The sequence below is a fragment of the Pomacea canaliculata genome, linkage group LG7, assembly GCF_003073045.1.
Source record: "Pomacea canaliculata isolate SZHN2017 linkage group LG7, ASM307304v1, whole genome shotgun sequence".
Taxonomy (NCBI): Eukaryota; Metazoa; Mollusca; class Gastropoda; order Architaenioglossa; family Ampullariidae; genus Pomacea; species Pomacea canaliculata.
Window position 1 is genome coordinate 21878218 of NC_037596.1, and position 25821 is coordinate 21904038.

At 40.9% G+C, this 25821-nt stretch overlaps 2 protein-coding genes across 4 annotated transcripts; one reads left to right on the forward strand and one right to left on the reverse strand.

The window, feature by feature from the left end:
- Nucleotides 1-13405, forward strand: LOC112568151 (glycerol kinase-like). Of its 3 annotated transcripts, XR_003100006.1 has the most exons (19): nt 2-174; nt 533-606; nt 946-1052; nt 1689-1766; nt 2002-2081; nt 2208-2345; nt 2653-2762; nt 2872-2974; nt 3373-3440; nt 3720-3762; nt 4300-4380; nt 4714-4792; nt 4992-5088; nt 5848-5932; nt 7216-7336; nt 7888-8031; nt 8430-8507; nt 9011-9128; nt 9945-13405. XR_003100006.1 is itself a non-coding variant. In XM_025245282.1 (18 exons), the coding sequence occupies exons 1-18, from the start codon at nt 106-108 to the stop codon at nt 10043-10045; spliced, it is 1656 nt and encodes a 551-aa protein (XP_025101067.1). In that variant the 5' UTR covers nt 1-105; the 3' UTR covers nt 10046-13405. The 3 variants fall into 3 exon arrangements, 2 of the variants coding, with proteins under 2 accessions (XP_025101067.1, XP_025101068.1); XM_025245282.1 differs by lacking the exon at nt 9011-9128 and having other exon boundaries at nt 1-174; XM_025245283.1 differs by having other exon boundaries at nt 9011-13405.
- Nucleotides 13252-25590, reverse strand: LOC112567532. The gene is made up of 24 exons (XM_025244227.1): nt 25497-25590; nt 24556-24695; nt 24172-24282; nt 23520-23583; nt 22658-22781; nt 22192-22463; nt 21669-21884; nt 21350-21440; nt 20991-21159; nt 20406-20549; nt 19931-20054; nt 19459-19632; nt 19118-19234; nt 18664-18812; nt 18383-18473; nt 17891-18053; nt 17488-17630; nt 17150-17315; nt 16757-16854; nt 16446-16547; nt 15905-16093; nt 15458-15709; nt 14425-14646; nt 13252-14043 (listed from the first exon to the last, which is right to left on the reverse strand). Exons 1-24 carry the CDS (start codon nt 25588-25590, stop codon nt 13715-13717), a joined length of 3744 nt encoding a protein of 1247 aa, XP_025100012.1. The 3' UTR covers nt 13252-13714.
- Nucleotides 25591-25821: the final 231 nt, after the last annotated feature.

The following is a 25821-nucleotide window of genomic DNA, read 5'->3' on the forward strand; positions in this document are numbered from 1 at the left end:
TACGTAAGGGGAGGGAATAAGACACGTGTTGTCTCGGTTATCTTTCTTGTAGTCCAAGGTTCAAAGGTATCAAAGGCAGTGAAAAGGGAAAGCACTCTTGCTATTATGGCGGCTCGAGGAGATGTTGATCTTGTTGGGGCAGTCGACCAAGGGACTAGTAGCTCCAGATTTTTGGTAATTTTTAATTCCTGTTGAGGTTGCATAAAAGGGATACTGCAGTGTCTTTTGAGAGGCATTTTAGTAACAACTCTGATTTCTGCTCGTGTTGATCTTAGAATTTCTCCAGTGATAGTCACAGATGTGAGCTGACAGGCATAGTAGCAGCGCAAGTGAAACAGATTGCAATATCGATGGAGCAGAGGGTCCTCGGTTTCTGCTTAGCAGTGCAACCCATAGGAGAAGCGATGTCCCCCTTTCCCTTGTATGTTTACGCAGGCATTCCCTCGGTACCGCTAACGGCTCTACTAAATCAATGCTTTAAAAGTTAAGTGTTGGAATTCACTTCGCATTGTCTCTCTCTTTTCTTTACCAGATCTTCAACAGTCGTACTGCGGAGCTTGTTACCTATCATCAGACGGAAATAAGACACTTTTATCCACGTGAAGGGTGAGTGCAGACTAGATTGATTAAAACAGATTTTTATGGAATGACTGCATGTGTGTGTGTGTGTTTTATTCAATTCAGATAAACAAAGTAATGTTTCTGCACCTTAAACCAAATGTTTCTGCCATACTTTAACAGTAGAGCAATACTGGACAAATTCACAAAAGTTTGTTTTTCATTGTTGATAAGTTTAAATAAAATTGCTGAGCTTTGGTATTCCAGTTTAACATAGGTTTATGTCTATATACATGGCCATGAAAATTATCTGTTAATTTTCTGGTAGACTGTGTTTTGTTAATATAATTTTATTAATATTAAAATATATTCATGATTATGGAACAGATGGGTTGAGGTGGATCCTCTTGAAATCCTGGAGTCTGTTAATACGTGCATTAACAGTGCTATCAAAAATTTAGCAGAACTTGGGCGGGGTATAGCAGACATCAGATGTAAGTTAACTTCACCTTCAATTAGTGTATCTTTTAAAGTAAATCTCCTTTATAAATCGTGATTATAGAGGGTTTCATTATCGTGCTACCTTACTGGTGAAACCAATGAGTATTTCAGTACCTGCCACTTTAGTAGTTGATGCTGACTACGGTTAATAATTATTGTGGTCTTTATTACTAATTCTATTAATTTTAAGTAATGAAGTTTGATCAAGGTTTAAATGATGCTTGAATACATTCAAAGAACATGATTGTCATGTCACATATTATAGAAAAGTGGGCTATGAAAATGGCATCTGACGTTTCAAAACACATTACACCAACACTCTGTTAAGTTTTCTCTGCTCCCTTTCCTGTATATGACATGTTATATCTAATGTACAGATTTTAATAATTATTTTTAACTCTAACTAATCATGTGAGATTGTTCAATTTCTGTGGTTAATAAACAGTGACATTAGTAAACAGATTTTAATTGGCCACAGACCTAAAATTTAGAAAGATATTTAGGAGAGTGTATATGTGCATGCATGTTTTGTATGTGTTTATATGTGTGTATATATATATATGATTGATTACACATGCATATGTTGGTATGCATATGCATATTGATGGATTGGTTTGGTTCCCTTCCAGGTATTGGCATCACAAATCAAAGAGAGACTACATTGGTGTGGGACAAACTAACTGGTGAACCACTGCATAATGCCATAGGTAAGTTCTGCTTAGCATGAAGGACTGCATTTGCAGCACATAGTAAACACTGAATCCTGACAACTTATATAAAGGTCACTATACCAATAGCAGCTAGTGGCCTTTCAACATATCTACTCTAGTATAATGTTTCTTTCAGCTGATAACCTCATCTGTTTTCTAAGTAAAATCCTCATTATCATTATTGTTGTTTTCATCATTTTTTATTATTATTTGTCTTATCATTGGACCTTAGTTTGGTTGGACTTGAGGACATCATCCACAGTGAAAAAGCTGCTACAGAAAGCTCCTCAGCAGGATAAAGACTATCTCAGGGTAAGGTCTGGCAGAGTATAGAAATATACTCCTTTTCTGTGTTCTCTTTTTCTTTATCTTTCACATATCGTGCAGATGATGGGAAAGATTCATGGCTATATGCCTGAAATGTCTCCCTTGTTGCAGCCTTACTGCGGTCTTCCTATTACTACATACTTCAGTGCTGTCAAACTCTGTTGGCTTCTGGAGAACAGTGAAAAAGTGCAGGAGGCTATCAGAGATGGGAGATGTTTGTTTGGCACCGTTGATTCATGGCTATTGTGGGTAAATAGCTTAAGCTCAAGTTATTTGTACCTTCTGATCCATGATTCATCTCATGCTTAAATTTGCGAGCTGCTAAAAGTCTTTATTTCACCTTATAAGTCTGTTTGTTTAGTAAAAGATTATTTCACAAGAGTAGCAAAAGATATGTTGAAGTCTTACTTGACTTTGCAGTGTATATATAAGGTCAGTTAATTTTGAGATTGACTTCATCAAATAAGCCAGGATAAAAATAAGCCAGTCACTGTTAATTATTTTGAAAAGCTGTTGAATGACTATACTGCTTGCTTGTTGCTGTTTACCCTCATAGAATCTTACAGGAGGAACTAAAGGAGGTTGTCACATGACTGATGTGACCAATGCAAGTCGAACAATGCTTATGAATATTAATACACTTTGCTGGGATGACTTTCTTTGCAGGTAAGGCCAAAATATAAATTTCACTACTTCTGTTAAGAAGCATAAAGAAAAATTTGATTTTCTTTTGATCCTGCATATGTGAAAAGAACATTCTTCTTTGGTCTTTCAGTTTTTTTGACATTCCAAAGAGTATACTACCTGAAATCAGGAGTTCTTCAGAAATCTATGGCAAAGTGGCCATAGGCTCACTAACTGGTGTGCCCATATCAGGGGTAAACTCCTTTTCATGGTTTAATTTCTTGTTTCTATTTGACATTATTTTCTTTATTTATTTTGCACGTGTGTTGTGTGCAGGGAATGGGTTGAAATGGGGGAAGAGATGGGTAGTGAAATCACATCTATTGATGCGATCAGGGTTTTTTCCCCTCATCATAATCAAATGTGTTACTGGAAAAAGCAAGTAAAGATGTGCACACACATAATTATAAATATACAAATAGGTACTTGCCTTAGTTAGCTAATTGGCTTAACATTTCTAAACCAAAAGTTGTGTGCCATAGACTTATTTCTTTTAAGGAAGTGATGTGTCAGTATAAAAGTAGCATGCTTGAAAGAAAAGTTGTTAATTGATTATATAGTAATATGAATTAGTGTGTGTGTGTGCGCGCAGATCCTGGGGGACCAACAGGCAGCTCTAGTTGGACAGACATGTTTTAGACTAGGACAGGCTAAAAACACGTGAGTGGACATACTTCATCTTGCTGAATTTCAGACTAACATTGCTAACAGTTATTGCATGATTTAAAATGATTTATACATCTTCAAAGACTTACTTTACAGTTTTATGACACGGCTATTCATATCAGTTATGACAGGAATGTTTGTATCAGTTATAAAAACTATTTCAGAACATCTCAAACAGTTAAAAATGTCTTCAGAGCCAACATTTAAAATTCAGGGTCATGGGTCTTAAGACAATGTTTTTTTGTTTGTTTGTTTGTTTTTTTGTCTTGTCAGGTATGGCACTGGCTGTTTTCTTCTTTACAACACAGGAACTCAGGTGTGAAATATTTCCTAAAAATCTCTTTATTTGTCAGCTTTACATTACATTTGAAGCCTATCTACCCTTTTAAAGTTACGCCATAGTTAATGTTTCCAAAACATAACACTTCCACACCGCCAAATCAAAAGGAAATGAAGAAAAAAAAATGGTCTGTCTGAAAGCAATAAAATATTCCTGATCATAACCTGTCCCTTTTTTTGTAGATGCTTGAAAGGGCTAATGGAAGTTAGTCATCAAACCTTCAATAGGAATCGATTTTCAGTTAGTTTGTTGGCTTTAGTAACTTTCATGAGTGTAATTGAACAATCTGAGCTGAATAATTTTGAACATGGTAGGTAGCCATAAATGTGGACATGATTATTGTTTTCTGTTTTTCATAACATGCATTGACAAACTAACAAAATGTATAGAAGTAGAAGCTCTTTTCCTGGAGGTAGTGAATGTATACAGCTGTATTGGTTGTGTTCTTCTGTAAATAGTCAGTGCCATAAATAAGCAACAAAACTGTATGTTGTATATTCATACTTGTCGCAGCCAGTGGAGTCCAAAACAGGTCTTCTAACAACAGTTGCCTACAAACTGGGTCCCAACAAGCCAACAGTGTATGCGCTGGAGGTGAGAATGGATTGTAATGATCTGCTCCAAGCTGTCAGAGCCTCCTTTTTCTGTTAAATAGAGCTTCTATGTGGTTGAACTGTTTCTTGCTCTCAATCATAGACCATAGAATAGACCGTATATGTCATAGCAGACCTTACCATACAGTTCACATAGCATGCCACACTTCCATGAAGAAGATTCCTCTTACCAGTTCTGTGTCATATATTTGTCTTTTTATTGATTTATGCAAACTGTTTTTTGAGGATGGCATCTATCAGTTTTTCTTTGTACATTTTTGTGAATATATTGGTGACTTTGTGAGCTTCTCACTAAACATTTCTGTGACTGCAGGGTGCTATTGCAGTGACTGGAGCATGTGTGCGGTGGTTACGTGACAACCTGGGTATCATCAGTAGTTCAGCTGAAGTTGGTATGTCTGCGATGAGTTCTCTGCATTCTTTTTTTAAATGTTTGTCAACTTTTTTTCCAAGTCGGCTCCTTATCTCTTCTCCCATCTGTTTCATGATTTCTAACTTTTTTGCTGTGGTCAAACAGTTTGTTACTTAAGCTTAATCATTTTATTTTTTTTTGAGTAGTTGCTCATTCGGTGGTTTTGTTTTCCTCACCAGAGACTTTAGCTCAGCAAGTAGATGGCACACATGGCTGTTACTTTGTTCCAGCCTTCTCTGGGCTTTTTTGCCCATATTGGCAAGACAGTGCCCGTGGGTGAGCAGCTTTCAGCATCTGGCTTCTTAAAGTGTTTTTACATTATATAAATGCATTCTAATTTTGGTTTCTATTTTCTTTTAACTCATTTCTTTTGCAGGAAGAAGTACTAGAGTGAGTTACAGGTTAACATATTTTGCAAACAAAAATTATTCTTAACAGAAAGGATAAGGTGACCAGACGTCCCGCTTTAGGCAGGACAGTCCCGCTTTTGACCTCATGTCCCGCCTGCTCATCGGGCGGGACGCCCAATGTCCCGCTTTCTGGCTTTCTGGCAAGTCCATCAAATGTCCTGGTTGTCTTTAAAAATCACTTTTTCGGTGTTCTTTGATGGTGATGACACCATTATCGGCACGTGTCCGCTTTCGCCCCCGAAACGTCCAGTCACCTTAGAAAGGATTAAGAGAAAAGAAAACTGCCTTAAGGGTTTGGCCACCCACGCTGTGCTAACTAGTTAACCCCATGTCACCCCTCTGTGACACTATTAATATTTGTGGCTTTCCATTTCGCTATGCTAGTCAAGAACTGACTTAGACAATAACTCTAACAAAGCTAACAGCCACCACAGCAACTAAATCAAGAAAAATCCTCAGTAAATATGTGATGCTTTTTGCAATTTTTTATTGCAAGTGAAAAGTTTTCCTGCAGGAATGACAAGTCTTGAATTCAGCTGTGATATACTGCTGTCTCTTAAACCTCACTAATTTCCAAGATGATTTTCACATTTGGTGCAGTCAAAGATGGTTATGATGTCCACAGAATAATTTGCGGCCTGTCGCAGTTCACAACCAAACACCACATTGCACGAGCTGCCTTGGAGGCTGTTTGCTTTCAGACTAAAGAGGTTTGTTTTTTGTCTTACAATTTTGCTTTTAATAGTAATGGGTGATTTTTAATTTCTTAATAAATTGAGCAGTGCTGTGAAAAATTAACAACATTGTTAGTAGATTTCCTAATACCAATGAGAGCATTTAACCAGGTCCGATGGCGGGGTGTGGCTGTGGCCCTATGCTCCACTGGGGGCGAATAGGAACAAGAAGAAGAATGATAGCATTTAATGCCTGAGAGTGAGTCTTATTAACCATCAGACAGATGCTTTAGTAATCATTGCAGTCTTTTAAAAGTTCAAGTCACTAATATTAGTGGCACAAACTGCTGCCACAAAATTTGCATGACACTGAGGTTGAAGAGGGCTATGATCTGAAAATGCCAAGATTATAATACAATGACTTTAATTTAAGCCTTCTCATTTCCTATGTTATCTCTGGCATTATTATTGCCCTAATACAAAAGAACCTCATTGCTTTGATCACTGCAACATTTCTTGTGGAGCTTTTTTTTTTTATTAGAAGTGTAATAGTTCATGATCAAAAGCCTGTATTATACCTGAAGTTCTTGCACAGTTATGAAGCAGGCTCCACGTTATCATTGGCACAGTACTGTGCATTTTCTAAGGGGTTTTGTTTTTTAGCAGTTTACAGATGACGTGATTGTTGAATAATAGTATCCTACCAATATTATTTTCAACATAATAGTTTTATTTCCCAACATTTAACAGAACCCCAAATGGAACACAGTATTGTTAGAAAGCATATCATTTATTGAGTAAACATTGTATGTATATATAGCATTTATTAACATTATTTAGTTTTATAAAGCTCCTTTTTTAAGTCGATCAAGCTTTTATTAATCAATTGTTGTCCAGCTTTTATAGATGCTTAAGGGCAGTGTAACTCTAATGGCTATATTTGTCTCCTCAAAGCTTTTGCTTCATAATTTTTATTATTAATTAAATCATTGATACATGCATTCTGATTTAAAGACAACTTAAATTATTGTGCAGTTAGTTTTTATCATGCATTGCTACTATAACTTTTTTTCTTGATGTTAAGTTCTTAGTAGTTCTTTTCATTTTAGTTCTTTCTGAAGCTAAACAATTTAATGTCAGAATTAAATCAGGCTTTAGACTGCACACATCCCTAACTCTGCTTTTTACCCCTCTGCTAACTTGAAAACCAGTAAAAACAAGCAGTAAAAATGGGCAATGCAAGGTGTCTGTATAGGGAGGCTACCTATAAAATAAGCTTGTGTCACATGATTGTGTCATACAATTTGCACGGCTGTCAGCTATTAGAGGCCATGAACCAGGACAGCGGGATTCCACTGACATCTCTGCAAGTGGATGGCGGCATGACTGCCAACAGCCTTTTGATGCAACTGCAAGCAGACATCCTGCAAATCAGAGTTGGTAAGTACAGTGCCTGGTCTCTTGTCCGTGGTGTAATGCAGTCAGCACATTTGCTTAATTGGAAAGCAGACCTTCAGATAGTATGTGTGCATTTGCTACTTTGCCTGCTACTTTAACACAAATTTTCTTAATCCCCCCTCCCCTTTTTTTTTTTTTTGTTTTACCAACTAGACAAGCAAAAAATGAAACAAAAATCTAATACATTAATGCAGACACTGCTTTGTGATGACATACCACAAGCTTTATGACTGAGTTAGACACATTTAAGTGCTTTATATAATTTGATCTTCCATTGATACATATCTTTAGCCATTTAATATCATAAACTTTCTAAAATTTCACATTTATATGCTTAATAGAACTTTTTACATTTTCTATTCATATTTCAATGTAGGATTTAGTATTTCAGGGGACAAAAGATAAACTACACAGAATGAAAAACACTTAAAGTAATAATAATCCTGCAAATAAGTCCATAATTTGTACTGTCTGTTATTGGCTGATTTTGTAATTATCACTTACGGTTGTGATAGTCATACTGTTGTTTTCAGTACGACCATCAATGCCAGAGACAACAGCTCTAGGTGCAGCCATGGCTGCAGGTTTTGCAGATGGTATTCAGGTGTGGGATTTAGTGAAAGGAGATGTTGCCAAAATCACCACAGATGTTTTTTACCCCTCCATCCCATCATCAGGTGAGAAGAACTGTGGAGAGCCAGTTCATGAGGTGGTGACAGTAAGACTCACTGTAGCATTTGGTGGCTAAAATCCAATTTACCACATGATGGTTGAGCCTATCAAGTTGAATTTTGTCTTCTGTTTACACAGTGACCAGGTGCTTTTATATGATGTAAATCTGTAACATATTGATAAATGAATGTAAGATGATGAATAGATTTAATCTGATCCTGAAAACACTTGGACATGAGAAAAAAAAACAAAACTGTCAATCTGTGCTTTCAAGAAGTGAACTGTTCTGGCTAGAGTACCAGTTTACATATGTAATCTCTGTCCAGATATGACACTGCCTCCATTTCATTTAGATCACCTTATCTGATTTTTATATAACTTGCTGATGCTGAATGTCTTTCAGAATGTGAAGCTAAATACAAGAGGTGGAAAATGGCAGTTGAGAAGTCATTGAACTGGGAGGATAACGGCCCTCCTGAAGGTGAGCAACATCATTCTTTATATCTTCACACAGCTTCATCGCCTCATCTTTTTCATCCATTATTTTCTTTTGTGTGTGTGTGTGTGTGTGCCTCTTGACAGAATTTCTTTCCCGGCATCAGAGTAGGTGTGAAGTTTTTGTTTAACACTATTTTCTGACATTTTCATATCATTTTTATCTCATGCATAGAGTTTGTGTAATCTGCTATAATTTTTCTGTATTTTTTAGAGTGTTTAAGTTCTTTTTGTCATGTTCTCTTTGGATTTGTATTTTATCTCCTAAACTATGTATATTTACTGTATAGTGTCTTCCATCTGATATCGTCCCATCCACATCATCCATAATGTTTGAGCATTTTGTTTTCATCTTGACTAACACATATAGTTAGCAGTTTACATTTCAGATTAACACATTTTATTCTCTGCTGTCAATACAGAATTTTATATTATTAAATATTATACACATCATTCAATGCACTGTTTGCTCTGGACACATTCTTTCAGTATGCACAGAGACACAAGAGTAGAGGAAAAAGGCAGGAAGGGATAGAGATTGAGTGAGAGGAAGAGATGGCGAGGACATCACAGCTCCTACTCTTTGTGTTCATAGCAATAGATCAGTGTATGGTTTCCACCATAAATTACATAAGTCTGTCATTACTTATTATGCTGTTATAGCTTTCTAAATTATGTCTATACATTTAAAAAATAACATTGTACATGGTGTGGTATGTTTTTCTGTTTGCTTAAATATAGTTTTTTGCTTGATGATTTAACGCTCTTTTAACAATTCAGATTATTTTAAAATACTTTGTCCTTTCTTACTGCATGTTTGCTATTCATTTATTTGCAACTTCTTTTCTTGCCAAGAGTGTCTATTACCACCTTTTCGAAGTTATTTTTAGTTGTTAGCATTCATATGGTTTGAGCCATCATGTTCATAAGTAAAGCATGTCTCTCGTTTTAGACTCACATTATTTTGCTATTATTTGGCTTGCCTTTGAATTACAGTACTTTATGTCCATTTGGTTTGCCACTGAAATACAATACTGTATAGCAATTTAGTTTCCTTTGAAATACAGTACTGTGTATCCATTTGGTTTGCCTTTCAAATACAGTAATGTATATCAATTTGATTTCCTTCAAAATACAAGGCTGTTTATCCATTTGGTTTGTCTTTGAAAAACAGTCCTTTTGCCTTTGAAATGCAGTACTGTATTTTACATTTTGTTTGCATTTCCAATGCATACTGTAAACCCATTTGGTTTGCCTTAAAAAGACAGACTGTATATCGATTTAGCTTGCCTTGGAAATACAGTGCGACTTACACTAGCTCATATTTTTTTTTATGTTCAGCTTGTTTTTGACAGTTTCTTAAGCTTACAAAAGAATATTCTTTGAGCGAAATGCCTTTTCTCTCTTCTCTGTGGTCATATAGTTAGCAGTACGGAGGGCTTCTGGAAGACACTGGCTGGGGGCTTGTTCCTGTGGTCAAGCTTTGGGATTTTTGTGTATGCACAGCTCCGACTTGCAAGATGACATCCTGGCATGCCTAGGCCACATTTTTATCAGCATATGTCTCACTCCATTCCAAGATATGTTGGGCAGAACAGAAATGCATGTGAGAGAGAGAGCATTGACATCTGTCTGCATGCCTGATTGTAATTCCAAAATTATGCTTTAAAAATGTGCTATAATTTCTTTTTCTTTTAGTTTTAGCGTGTTGAGTCTGGCAGATTTATTGCATGATGACTCTTGCAGTGTACTAGCTGGCAGACAAGTTCCATGTGGGATCAGCATTGTTACGTTTGTTGCATTGTTATCTCACTAATTTGAGACCTCTGAACTGACTCTGATAAACAGTCTTTCCCAATCATGTTTCACCAAGAAACTAGCTATTGTTCAACTAATTTCTATACATATTATTTTTTGTCCTTTTTTACATGAACAAAGAGGTTGTGTCAAACCAGATTTTTAGTCACCTCTGTTTCTTTGTGAGCTGGAAGTAAATGCCAAAACCCATCAGCCATTTTGAACCATACCGCATGTTATTTTGTGTGCAGTTTAATCATAAACAGCATTATTGCCATTTGCAGCCATCCAAAAAAGAATTATACAAGCATAAGAGAAAGTCTACAATAAACTTGATCCCAAAGAAAGTACAGTTCAGGACAAATGTTGCACTAGTACCATAACCCAGAAAGTTTTTAAACATTTTATAAATGTTTACAAATGGTTGAGAACCCTGAAACGTAAACATTGATAAAATGTTTAAATGCTATCAAGGAAGTAGTTATTTATTAGTGTTCTGTGAATGTGTGCTACTGGTCCTATGCATTATGAAATCTTTGTTTTATAATGATTGCATGTCGGCTGGCAACACCTTTTGCAAAATCTTTTCACACATTTGATACGCATTTGATCTGAAAAATTGACTTACTAACAATATTTTCACAGGGTTTTGCTTAATACGGATAACTTCCAATTGTTTGGGATTCTCACTCAAAGCAGAACATTCCAGCTATTACTTCTCAAAAACTCCTGTAGTGTTGTCAGTTTGGATATGTGTATGGTTGATTTTAGGGGCAGATCTTACCAAATGCTGAAAATAAAGTCTAGCTGGCTGGCATACAGAACTTTTGTCTTTAATCTTGTAACATTTACTGGGAATTAAGGGCTAATTTCACTGCAGCATTCACTGTTTGCAACCAAAGTAATTCTTGTGTCTGGAACTGACTGAAGCATAATGAAAGATTTGAATGCCTAATAAAAGTTTTCTAAAATTTTTGATGATAGTGCTTACTGAGACTTAAATTAACATTGTCACCTTGTGAAAACATAAACATATGTTAGTAAGTATGCTAGTAAATATGAAAATATATTTTGGCATTAAGCATATCACTTATGACCATTAAAATCTTTTAAACTTTGTTGTCTGTGATTCGCTATGGAAACTTCTTGCCCTCATAATTTCTTCATGTTTCTCTCCCCAGTGTCTATGAAATTATGAATCACAGTTCGTTGAAATAATTGTTTATAGTATTCTCTTCTGAAATGTGGTTGGCTTAACAACTTTTATGCCATTACATCCTGCTGTTTACATTTGTCCTGGGTTGTGCATCAGCTACAAATGCTATGTTTTCAAAACATTTGGTTCTATATTTCATGTTCTTTAATGAGCCAAATTTGGCTTTGTGGAAAAAATGTATTTTAAGTTTTGGTTTGTGATCTTTTTTATGTTTACTCAGGAAATGTATTTTGTATCTTAATTATTTTTGTTAAAAAAATGTATGTATGATGGAGTCTCTAATTCAGTATTGTGAAAGACAGATTTCTAGCTGTCTCAGGCCTCTATCACACTGTGTCACTTTACCAGTCTTATCACTGTCCTCACAAATATCATGACCATGACTTCCTGACCTCTGTAGTATTAATGGGTATTTTTTCCTAAGCAGCTGAGGCAAACAACAGTTAAAGCAGACTCCAAGTGAGTCAAAATCTGTACAAATTAACGTCTTAACATTCTTTGAAGTTAACTGAAAACTAGGCAGTTGAACTCTTTGTATGTACGCACAATCCTTCAGTTGTTAAAACAGTTATATTTATGAAAAATGGAGCTGAAATGTGAGAGGCACTCATATAGCAGACATTCTTGCAAAACTGCATGAGCAGTGCCTTAGAGCTTTGTACATTAACCTGTAAACATCTCATTGTTGCCATAGAAACAATGAAAGGAATGTTTTGTATGCAGCCATAATATCAACTTTTCTAAAATTTGCTGAAATGAGCAAGTCCAGTTTTAAAGAAAACAGTTCCTATATTTTTCAGTGCCAGTAGTCTGCTTATTACAGAGGTTTACCAGAAAAACGGAATATTTGTAATGTGCGGTCCGCTCCCTTCCATAATGTTTGTTATAAATAACACACCGACTTTTTCCTCTTAATCTTCAAAGCTTTTTATTTTATTCAACATCCACTTAGATTTCTTTGAAAAGTAACAGAGTAGACTAGTATGCCTATTAAGGACCAGGTGTAACATTTATTTTATTTATGAACATTGCTGTTCCATCAACAGAAGATGTCAGAAAAAATTATGATTCCAACAGTTTCACCTTACCATGTTGCCAATGAATCAAGGATATGAGAACGGTATTTTTGAAGAATGTGCAAAGTGGGAATATCAAAACCTTTCTGAGTTTGTTATTGCATATAACCAACGAATATTACTACTTGATATGAGAAGAAAGTGTAAGGGTTTTATAAAACATAAAGGGCTTTTGGCTTCTAAGTAAGAAAGTGATTACTACAGTTACATGATGTGGGGATGAGCACATATTATGCATGGAAAAGTGATTGTTCACTTATTGCAATGTATGGACTCAACAGTTACTTTGAGGGTGCTATGTATTTGTACATGTGTGTCCACATGTATGAAAGAGAAAGAAAATCCATACTTGCAACAATTTCATCATTCATACATGAGCAAATGTTGCCATTAAACTCTTGGTGTACAAGTCCTTTAAAAGCACATTCGATCCTAGCCTAAAAAATCCATTTTGAAAAGTTTTAAAGTATTTTGACAGCATGTCTGTGATGTTCTCTTCACCTGTGGTACAATACACTTAGGCTGCCCCCAGAAGCATTGTGGGAAGTAGGACTGGAATTGTTTGTACATGCATGTTGTGTACTTGTTTACACATGTGTATGTAATGGATGTATTTATCTTTTGTTGCTACTTTTCTACATGTGTGGACCAACAGTACTTATTTTGATTTTTTTTTAGTTTTCTTTGTTTTCTTCTAATTTCTTGGACTTTGTGATACAGAAGTTTATTTGAAGAATCTGAATTCAAAAGGCACAAAATATATAAAATCTTATGAATATATTGTTCATAAAATTCCATTTTCCTTAATGCATCATGTTTTCCTCTTGTGTGCCATGAATCTATGCAAAAGTGGATGGGGAGAGGGCAGAAAAGCATAAATCTGAACATTAATCTAAACATGCAAGCGCACACATATGTGTGTGTATATATATATACACAGATTTTTTAAGTACATGTGCTGCCACCATAACATGAAGGCAAAGTATTGAGGCATACACTTTTTAAAAGAAGTGAAAATCAAGCCATTAGTTCTCTTCTATTGTGCTTCATATTCTTGAAAAAACTGTTTGCTTTCTGAGTGCCGCTGAAGATTGGTGCCACATATCACGGTTCCCTAGCAGGATTATGTCCGTTGCACCAGAGGAAGTGGTCGTCAAGAGCGTCCACTGGCTGTGAACTCCATGTGAAGCCGCGACAAGTCGCACCACTGTGTTCAGGGAATGGAAGGACATGTTCTAAGCGGCCATCCCATGTCAGGACCACTACACCACCCCCAGCACGGCCCACTGAGGGCTGCCCACCTGCACCTACAGTCACAGGAATGATTTCCCCTGGTGTGACATCAATTGTCATGCGTGAGTAACCTCCTCCTCCACCACCTCCACCCCCTGCCCACCCAGTGGCACCTCCCCCATAGAGATCAGCGTCCAGCTTCCTGGAAACATAACAATAGGGTAATATTGACATGCAGCAAACACTGGAATGGCGATGGAGATAACAACAGGATAGCATTGGCAAGCAGAAAATAATGAGATAACAATGGCGAGCAACAGAAGTAGGGGTTCAGAGGTTATGGCACATCAGACCTTTCATAAAATTGAAACCCAGTGTGCATCACAATAACAAAAGTAAGATTTGAATAAAGAACAATAATAATAATATTAACGAAAGATTACATTTAGATATCTTTGTCATATGATTGAGACAAATGACTGCTTATTGAGCATTTCTAGAGATCTTTTGTGAAAACAAATACAAAAGACTGGTGGGTCTTATGTAGGGGACATAAAATATTTTTAGAAGGTCCCTGCTGACCTGACCAGGTACTGCCCACCGTCCGCGGCATCCTCCTGTACGATGCTGACACAGGCTGCAGGCTGGGATGGCCCCTCCTGCTCCACAAAAGGGACACATGGCTGAACCCAGGCTGCAGTTGCTAGACAACTCGGTTTCTCCCGCTGCACCTCCTCCCAGACAACTGGAACTCATCTGACCTTGACCCCCGAAAAACACAGTGCCAAAGCCACCACGTCCTCCTGTTGTAGAGACATAAACACACATACACAAAGATGTGAACAACAAACAGACACGTGCAGCACATCCACACCATGTGCACATTATGCACACACACACACTCATGGGGGATATTTCTGCGTAAAATACCTGAGTGACTAAAAGCAATGACATCACATGAAGGTATTTGCTTCCGACATCACCCTCACTGTCCCTACCCCCACTTCCAATGCACCTGCATGTTGAATGTTCTGTTTAGTCATCATCCACGTGCCAAAGATTATTCCCCCTCTCCATGTCTCGGCAAGAGCCAGGATGTGTATGGTTACTGACGGGTTTGGATGACTTAACAGAATGTTATTAAACTGACACCACAACAAAGACATTCTCTAGAATCCCCAGTGAAGAATCTTGTGAACAAAAAGTGTTTTCACAGTGTGGTTCTTAGACATAATTTTTATTATTACTTGTTTGTTTGTTTTCATTTTGGTCAGCTGATAGCAGAAGTGACTGTTGTGAGGATGATGTTGCTGGAGGTATTGTCTCCCCATGTTGTCCTTTTATTTTAATTTCATTTTAGATACAGCTCAGGTATAGAATCAGTTAACGTCACGTCAGTCAACTCCTATCCCCGCAAACGAATAAAACTGTTACTATCGCGGCAACAAACATCCAAAGGTTCTCTTGTGTGCAAATCCTAAAAAAGATCGGTGTCTACTCAGACCCTGCAAACAACCATCGCCTGAAAAATAATAATGATAAATAATTTTTAAAAACTGTCGACCTGTAAAGAAGGGCGGTAAATCAGCTTCGCAAGATGGCGGAACTTCTCACCTTGGCGCGTGGAGCCTCCTCGACCGCCTCCCGCCCGCAGGTATCGTCCCACTCGGCTGTCCCCGCCATCACCCGCTTTGGTCAAGTTGCCGAACACCCGACTACAGGCGTACATGCCTCCCCCGCCTCCTCCAATCGCCAGCGCGTCCAGGTACGTCACGTCCGCCGGCACCGCGAACTCCGTGGACGACGTGAAGACGACGTAGTGACCTCGGCGCCCTTCTCTGGCTTCGCTAATTCTATACGCCATGGCTACGGACATGGAAGCAAGATCCCAAACATTCTATTAATGGAAATTCCAGTACCATAACATTAAAAAATACAGTCAAGTAAAAACTTGGTAATACATAAGTTTGTTAATATGTTTGCAAAAACACAGAAAATTATAATTTTTTATAATGGTACGATACAATATTTTTCCTGAGTTATGTGATTAAGGTTATTTACCCCATGTGCACGCTGGACGGGTAATCCAGCTTCCTTGTCGGCACTCAGAACTGAAGCGCGAAATTCGTGTCCCCTCCAGACCGTACCCTGGGTAGCAATCTACCCGGATCACGTGCCCTGATGTCACATACGCGCCCTCGTTGTGGTTTAAAACTCGTCCGTTTGGGACAGCGGGAACAGTACAAAATCCTGAATAAAAATCAACATCTTTCTTTTCTTATTTTATGCATATTGTCGAGATAGATAAAACAAAAGTCAATGCTATCGCCATGGTGAAAGCTTTTTTTTTCAATTAACAAAAGCTTTATAAGATGTTAAACAAACTGGCGGTGGCTTGGTGCATGGTGTTATAGAAGGATTGCGAAGTAGGCGTTGGAGGTTGGGTGATTATCTAGAGGACCCGGTGGTGGGTACGGATGGTGGCTACTGCTGCAGATGACATATGGTACGACTGTAGGGATGGAAAGTAAAGCAAACCCCTGGGGTAGAGAGGTACCTAGGACACTATGCTTACTTTACCTCCAAACGGTCAACAGACTACCTTTCTCTGTCATGACATCACTGATGACATTACTGACAGGCTGAAACGATGCGAGAACTTGGGGGACGTCTGACGGCTCGTCCACGTCATCTGATGTTCCTCCTACGTTCACAAGGAAAAGACAACTTTACTTACTACAGTGCACGTGTAGTACATATGGCAAATAATGAGTAGTAATGTTCTGTGTTCGTGAATCATGGAAGCAGGTATCTCTCAGAATTGCACGCTCCAGAATGAATTGTCGAAATGTACTCTAGTAATGTATTTCGATGTCTGACCGCCAGATGGCGCTTGAGTACTTTATTTTGTACCTTCGTGTACCCGGCTGTCGTAAGAGGTAATTGCTTTGGGGCGGAACAGCACAGACCCACTTAGTTCTTCTGGATGACCTGCTCCGGTGAGTGGCACCCTGTAACAAGTTTGAAATACTGATTACGGGAATCACTGGTTCTAGATGTTTGGAAATGAATATCTTCTGGCATTGACCTCTCTTGCATCACAGAGTTGTAGGAGTTGTACGATTTATGGAGAACATCAACTGAATGACCTGAAGATCATGTTAACCTGGGAGTCTTGTCAGTGACCTGATGATCGTGCTAGTGACCTGAAGCTCGTGTCAGTGACTTGATGATAGTGTCAATGATATGATGATCATGCTAGGGACCTGATGAAGGTGTCAGTGACCTGATGATCGTGCTAGTGACCTGGAGAGATAGGGTGACAGGGTGTCGGTCCAGTACGCGACGTTGCCGAGGACAGCCAGGTCCCTAGGGGCAGACCACTCTGGCAGGAGGAGGAGAAGTGAGGAGGAGCCAGTCGTCAGGTTGAGCAGGTTGAGGGTCTTGTTGCTGCTATCCACCCACAGCAGTGCTGAAACGGATGCTTCCAACTGTTAGCACTTAGATATGTTAGTACCTACATCCACATGACAACCAGATGATGACGATATATAGTTAAGCAAGGAATGAATAAATATCTGTGTGATGAGGTGGAGACAACGACGATGAGCATAACGATGCAACAGATCCGAGGCTATCTGTACCGTCTTGGCTGAGCACCATTCCACGAGGCGTCTGCAGTCCTGTCAGTTCGTCCCACACGTCACTTCCGTCCCAGTTACTCCGCACTATGACCCCGGGGCAACAGCTGTTACCCGTGAGCCTTACACCCGAGAGGTACAGAGTCCTGCAAGAAATGTCACGACAAGGTGTCACTGCTAAGAGCTAGTGTTACCGAGCAGTACAAACAATAATTAAAGCAAATCAGTAATAGAACGTCTGAAAAAAAACTAGCAATATGTTTTGAATTTGGAGCTCTGTTATTACATTTCTTCACGTGGTATCTGATTGCGAACTGCGTTGCAGTAGAATGGTTAAAAGAGAAAAATTTTAAAAAGTATTTCAATAAAGCTACAAAATTACGTGGCCTCCAATACGTTGGCTCACCCTGTCGTCACGTGACCAGTCAGGTCATGATACGTGATGTCGGGAGATTGCAGGATAATCCTGAAAGCCATCGTGGCAAGAGAAATGAGTCCCACCCTGTGGCCAGTTGTGTCAATGAAGTACAACAGCTGGCGACGATGGTCCAGGAACAGGGTCTCTGCCACTGCCAGGGTACACATGTGAGGTCATGAGATCTCATTCTCCTTATCCCACAGAAACTTGCATGCACGAAGATTTGAGAAGCAGACAGGATGGTGGAGAGATCGTGGTAAACAAACCAATCAACAAAAGACACACACGCACACTTGCTAGCAGAAAACCAACACGATCATAATTTCTGAGTGACTTTCATGGCCTAAGATAATGCATGTGTCACAGTCTACTACACATACCCATGTTAAATATGACACACATACCTGTGTCAGTATATGTTGTGCATGTACGTATCGCGGTGTTCTACACATACCTGTGTAAAAGGTGGACTGTACATACCTATGTCACGATGTGCAAACACGATCTCCTGCCAGGTGCCGTTGAGGTATGCCCTTGAGATGGCGCCCACACCTGTGTCTGCCCAGTACACCTGCACACAGATACTGTTACACCTGTACACATTCATAGTTACACGTGTACATAGACATTGTTACTCCTGTCCATCCCAACCCTCACAACAAAAATAACCAAGGAAAGTAAAAATGGCGTCACAACTACAGCAGGTGTAAACTTCCATGTCTCGTTCAGTCTCTGACTAACTGTGGGTTCCACCCGCTCACCATCTGCGTCCGATGGTCAAACGTGACGTCACTGGGCTGTCCTAACTGACCGACTGGAATGACGTAATAGTCCGGCAAACTGGCGTAACGTTGGTACAATCCACCCAGAACGGGATCCGTCACCAGCAGGAAGCGATCTCTGACGAAGCCTGCGGCGACAGCATTTGATGCAGGTCATCCAGGTAGAGGCGGGGAGTAGAAAAGAAGATCGACATATCTCTAGACTAGACAAATGTCCTTTGAAAGCGGGTATGTCTAGTTACAAAAGTGTTTAAGAATCTAAAACCACGTAAATATACAACCGGGTACATGTAACCATGAGCCGTTAGTATCTACTGATGCAGAATCACAACTCGCTGATTAAAACAATAGAATTTATGACAGTTAATGTACGGTGAAGTTCAACGAGATACTCTACCCGTCACCTCTACGAACTCATTAAAGTCCACCCTACCTGATACGCAAGACCCGTTTGAACGAACCCAGTAGCCAACGGCGCATGCGCATGGGCGCGGTCCTGCCGGAAGACAGAAGTGTTGGCATCCTCGTCCCTCTGGTGATGAGCACCTGTCTGCAACACACGTGAGTCTACCATCACCTGTGGGCAACACACGTTAGTCTTACATTACCTGTGGGCAACACACGTCACTCTAACATCACCTGTCACACGTCAGTCTACCATCACCTGTCGGCAACACACGTCAGTCTAACATCACCTGTCACACGTCAGTCTACCATCACCTGTCCTAACATATCAACTCCATCCTCATAGTCAATTTTTCTCTGGCAACTCACTGGCGGGATCCTCTGGCTGGCGCGTAGGTGGAAGTAGAGGAGGTCTGTGGCGAAGCTGTCCGCCATCACTATCCTGCTGCTGCTGCTGCTGGTAGGTGGCGCTGCCGTCGACAGCACCTCGTCCTTGTCTGCCACCTGAACGTTCCCCGCAAAGTCCGTCCACACCACATAGTCCTGCGAATAAGAACACGCGCACCAACGCATAAAGATAGGCTGGTACCCACGAGAGGAAACGTACACGTCATGTACGCACGCACATACACACACACACTCTCTCTCACACACACACACACACGCAGTCGCCCATGCTTTTTCCAACTATTGGAATCTACCTCCGTACTCTTTAAATACATTCTTCATACATCGACAATTTCATCTGTGATTTTAAGTAAGAAAAACTTTTTTATATTCTTAGAAGATAAAAAAATGCTGCTGCTGCTCTGACTGGCAGTCAGACTGGAGAGTTACTTACGTGTAGTATTTCCAGGGATTTGACGGCCGGTTGCGAGAGCTCCAGGGTGGCAGAGCATACCCCAGGTAAGGCGCTGGCATCCACGTGAGAGCGGCACAGGTAAGAGCCGTCGCTCCAGTACAACCTGTAATAGTAGCCGACAGGTGCTGAAGTGTTATAGCATGTTAAAAAGCTCTGTGACTAAAAGGTCGGAGTCTGGAGGTAGACTGAGTTGTGTGTTCAGTCTGTTCCCATTATATAGTGGATAAGCAAGGGAGATAAACGTCTCTAGCACCTCACTACCAAATAACCTAAAGGTTACGATAATAATAATAATAATAATAATATAATAATAATAATAATAATAATAATAATAATAATAATAATAATAATAATAATAATAATAATAATAATAATAATAATAATAATAATAATGTGATTTATATAACGTGTTATTTTGCAGAAGTCGAGGTATGGGGTGGGACGAGACTCCTACATGTCGTCCTTGAAGTCGATGGTCAGGGCCCGAGGTCGAGTGTAGACGAGTCCTCCGCTGACGACAGTCGCCCTCTGTCTGCCGTCCATTCGCACCCTCTCCACCCGTGGGTCCCTGTCCTCCGCATCCACCCAGAACACCAGTCTGCACAGGCCGTTTGCAGGATGGACAGACAGATGAGTGAAAGTTTTATTCCTCCCATCTAACTTCATCATCGCTTCGCTCGCGCTCTCTTTCTCTGAGGTATCTATATATACACACATAATCTGTCATATTTAGGCCTGGGTGGCCTGTGTACTTTTGTATACGTTTACACTGACAGATACCCTAGCACTTATTACAAAACCTTTTTCCTCACAATTTAAAGTTTAGATATAGTGACCGTCTGTAGGTGTTTGTCCCTACTTATGTCTGTCTATCCACGTGTGTTTCTCTGTGTATTTGTGTTTCTCTGTTTCTAGTTATATGCATCCTCTACGTCCCTGCCTGTCGACATCTTTCAAAGTGCAAACACCTCAATTTCGTGACATACCCTCGTTTTGGGTGCACCACGATGTCACGTGGCTTGGACACGTGATGACAGACCAGGCAGCGCACGTGCCGCCCGTCCATGGAGACTGCAGCCAGTCGCTGCAGCCGCGTGTCACTCCAGTACACGGCCTTGCCTAGCCAGTCAACAGCCAGCCCTGCCTCCCGGTAGTCAATGATGCAACAAAAATATTTTAAACCTCTCTCAAAACGGGCTTTAGAGCTACTGTATGAAAAAGAAACAAACGCCTATTCAACCCATCTCAGAATGTCTGCTGAAGTTTTATTTTGTTATTGTCACGGGATCAGGAACTAAATCGTCTGTTATTAGTGTAATGATGTGATCAGTCTCCTAGAGTTGCAGGCAGCGAAATGATGTTGAATCACAAGTAAAGATTACGTACCATCAACATTACCCGCCACCCTTGTCAGGATCCTCGCCTTGGGCTCCGAACCCCATCCGCCGGCGCCAGGCCTCAAGAAGCCCAGGTTCAGCCACATGATGGCCTGGGAGAGGAGAAACAAGGAGTAGAGAAGCTTAGCTCAAAAACACAGAGGCAAGACCTGCACCCAGGCTACATCTCCTCCAACATTTGTAGAGACCTTCACACGATGTCTGGCTGCAGCACAAGTAGCACCAGAAGAACAACGAAAGGAAGAAGAAAAATAAGTTGCCACAAAGACGACAAAGATCAAGAAGTAGACAAAGGACAACGATGATCATCAGACGGATACCTACGCCCTGTCGCCGATCGAAGAAGTACAGCAGGCCCTGCCCCACGTCGGCGGCCATGGCAGTGACGCTGTGCTGAGCAAGAATGTGTCGGGTGGCCGCTGCCGAGGGAGATCGCCGGGTGGCGAGAGTCTTCTCCAAGATGGACACGCCACCCTGTTCCGAGGCCAGCAGCAGGAATCCCTCTTCCACCAGGTCTTTCGCTCCATCACCTCCGCCTGCAACCAAGCGGAAATGATTTGTACAGGACATGTCTACCTTCTCTTGCCCGCAGTTGAAGATGACTGGTCATTGAAACGATAAATGCCAACATAAAAATATAATGTCTTTGTGTGCTGTCAGCCCTCATTGCCAGCTGTTGATTGACCTGTTCTTCTCATGTTTCAGGTTTGACACTTGTTTCTCGACCAGTTATAATAAACATAACTTCAAATATAATTATTTGAAACATGTATACTTTACTGTATAACTGATTGTGACGAAATGTTTTGGGATCTGATGGAGCGACAGGCGGCGAGGACTGACCGGTGACGGAAGTGTCCGGAGTCTGGCAGCGCTGGGCAAAGACGGTCAAGCTGGTGACACTGCCAGGCCACAGGCGCCTCGTGATGTTGGTCGTCAGACTGTGCAGCATGACTTGCTGGTGGTTGATGTCCGCCATGACCAGAAGCCCCCGCCATGCGGTCAAGGCCGTGACCTCACTTCCGGTCAGCATCACAGCGCTGTAGCGGTCTTGACCCTCGAAATCGCATGACTCGACCACGGACGTGTCACCAGTCTGGGTCAACCAGTAGACCCTGCAAGCAGGTCATAGGCCAAGGAATCATGGGATGCCGTGAGCCTGGGATAGATCACGTGTATATGGGACTACTTTTGAAACGAAAGAGCAAGGGCAGTCTTGGACAGTTCATTAGCATTTAGACTAATGTACTCTGGAATACTTTAAAGTATAAGTCACACACACACACAGAGTGAGAGAAGAGAGAGAGACCTGTGGGAGGAGTGGTCCAGGGTTACGGCAGAGGGACTGTGGAGGCCCCAGAACAGCTCAACACGGTTGTCCCCCGACAGATCCGAACGCTCCAGTTTGCTGTCGCCACCATGTCCACCCTGGTCTGTCCAGAACAGCAACCTGCGTCACACATCACATGACCAGTGAAAAATCCACCCCTTGTTTCATAACGGCTTTCATCTAGCGAAGAAACAACAGCATTTGTCCTGGCCGCTTGGTCTGAACAAAAGTTTAAATATTTAGAGGATAAGGCTTTCTTCTTTGTTTTTCTTCACACGCATTGATTTGAGCTTTGTATAAAATATTCTTTCCCAAAAACGTGTAGGAATAAACCCCAGTCCACCCATCAGTTCTCCCCCACTGTGCTGGTCCCTACCTCCTCCGGGGACAGACGGCGACGCCTGTAGGGTTGTCCAAACCGGTGTGGATGATGGTGCGCACGCACGCTTCATGTCGGCAATTTCCGGTTCCTTTAAAGCGAAAAATGGCGTCGTACGCAGGATCCGCCCAATACACGGCGTCCTCCACCCAGTCCACGCTCAGTGCTGACGACACACGTCACGTGGGAGGACGAACGTTAGCAAGCAACGGCTCTCTAGTAAACCCATGAGTGTTTTCATGCTACATGATGACCATAACAACTCTCTAACTGATGTAACAACACTTATCTTGCTAGCTGAGTGAAAGCATTCCTATTTAAAGTCATCGTATGTCTCTCACTAGTTGATTTAATAACAGTTGACTTTCTAACTGAAGTTTTGATACTTTTGAACTTATCGTCGAAGAACATAGAGAAAGAGAATGTGTGCGTGCGTTGCGTTCGTGGGTGTGTGTTTCTGACCAGCGGCCTTGCTGGAGATTCCAGAGTAGACCACGTAGGACCCGCCTGACGAAGCTGAGATTGCCTGAAAGCAGGAATGACTTCACTTAACATAACATGTCAAAAACAAACTTCTAGAATCTGATTTGTGTTGTCAGACCAGCGGACCAAACATGAAATCGTTTGATCCGGTCCGCCAAGGCAATCGGAGATTTCAGTAAGTCTCGAAGCTTTTTCACATCAGCATCACTGTATATTAAACGAATAATAATACAATAAATTTTGAGGGACAAGCAAGGAACCTCCATAGACATGATTGAGCAGATGAATAGACATGTATGCTTCTCGTCGGCTGCCTGCGGCCTGTGTGGACGATTCGGAGAATTGTGCATACATGTGACCTTCACCCGAAGCTGAGGGTAGACCACTTCCGGTTTGATGGATGCTGTAGATACTCGTAACGGTCTTTGACTCTGTAATGCTTAGCGTTATAGCTTGTGTAATGTTTCCTCTTGTCAAAGTTACATCTTAACTGTATTATTTCCTCGGATTAGTGTTAAGGCTTAACTGTAATATTTGCTCATGACAATGTAACGGTGTAACTGGATTGTCTTCATCTCAGCGTTACAGCTTATAAATTGAAATACTTTCTCATGTCAGTGTTAGACTTAACTGTAATGCTTCTGGCCCGCCTGTCGATGACGTAGTACAGGTTGTCGTCGTAGTCGCTGTCGATCGCCACCCACTCGTTTGACGTAATGAGCGCCCTCGCTAGGTCCTGATACTGTCAACACGAGCGACACAGCTTGTAACACGTTTGACACATACTGTCAACATGTACACGTTTATGACACAGGCTGCTAACACGGATTGATACAAGTTACAAACATGAGAGACAGACCGACAACAAAGGGATGACACGTACATAAGCAAAATGGGTTGCCATGACGACAGGAATGTTGTAAACACGGGGGAAGGATCCCTGACAGTTTCACAGATAAAGTCAAATTTCACAGGTTCCGCTGTGTGTCGTTTTGTACAAAGACTTTGGTCTAACCTTTAACCCGGAAGTGGACGTGGCCAGGTGAGAGAACAGCCCGTCTGGTGTGCCCGTGAGAAGACGCACCTGCGTTTCATTGCGTGTCGTTATCACTATGGCAACGGCATCTTGAACTCGCGACAGCAGCAGCGCCCGACCTGATGGAGAGGAAAAGCAGAATGTCTGGAGATTGCATCCACGTTACCATGGCAACAACAGAAACTATAGGATCAAGAGAGGTACACATGCAGGTGTCTAGATGCCGCTTTACAGCTACAGGGAGACAAGACGTTTGTCCTTGAGTTCCACCCGACAGCTTCAGGGTATCGACTTATCCTCTCTTCGTTACTGCGGTCTTCAGAGGGTGCTTTCAGTTGAGGACAGTTTCCGTGGACAAGGTAACCCCTGTCTATTTAAAAATAAATAAATTATAGTGTACAAAAATTGATCTAATACAGCAACATCAGTAAACTTCATTCTCTTTATTTTTGAACATCCTTCGTATGTCGATGTCATATCATGCGAAATATCATAAACAAACATGATCAAAATATGGCAGGAAAGAGGCAATCAGCTGATTAGCATTATCAGGTATCAAATCCAGGCATAAGAAAACTGTCGCCCGGCGAAAAGTGTTCAGTGCTCCCTCTCTCTCTCACACACACACACACTGACATCAACGTCTGGATGTGGACACAAATGCAAGCAAGCAAGCATGCGACCAGACTGTCGCTCAGAATTAGCGGCGACATTACTCTCTGTGATAGATACAGAGAGAAAGAGAGACGAGGGTAAGGAGGAATAGAGTGAGAGAATAAATATGTTTAGTGCTGAGATTCGGGAATAAAAATAAAAAAAAGATGTTTATACACAAAAATTTTAATGACTATAATGTGACGGTTTGTGAATATTATAGTGATGGTAACGCGCGCATGTGTGTGTGTGGTACGTACGTGTACCTGCAGACGTGGGGGTGACGGGGGTCGGCAGACTCAGCATCAGTAGCAGCAGCAGGCGGCATCCCGGGTAGGTTGCGGTGTCTAGCTGCACCATGCTTGACACTGTCTACTGCAGGTGTGGCGTGCACTATTATAGTCATACAGTACAGTGACATACGCCTTCACCCACAGCAACAGGAAGCGACTATAAGTCTATAAGTGGCCACATCCGTCACATCAGTGTCCCTCCTGAGCGAACCCTCGAAGAAATGCCACACCATACACGTCGCATAATGTGAAAACACGCACACACATTTGTTTTATTATGTTGTAGACCCTTAATACA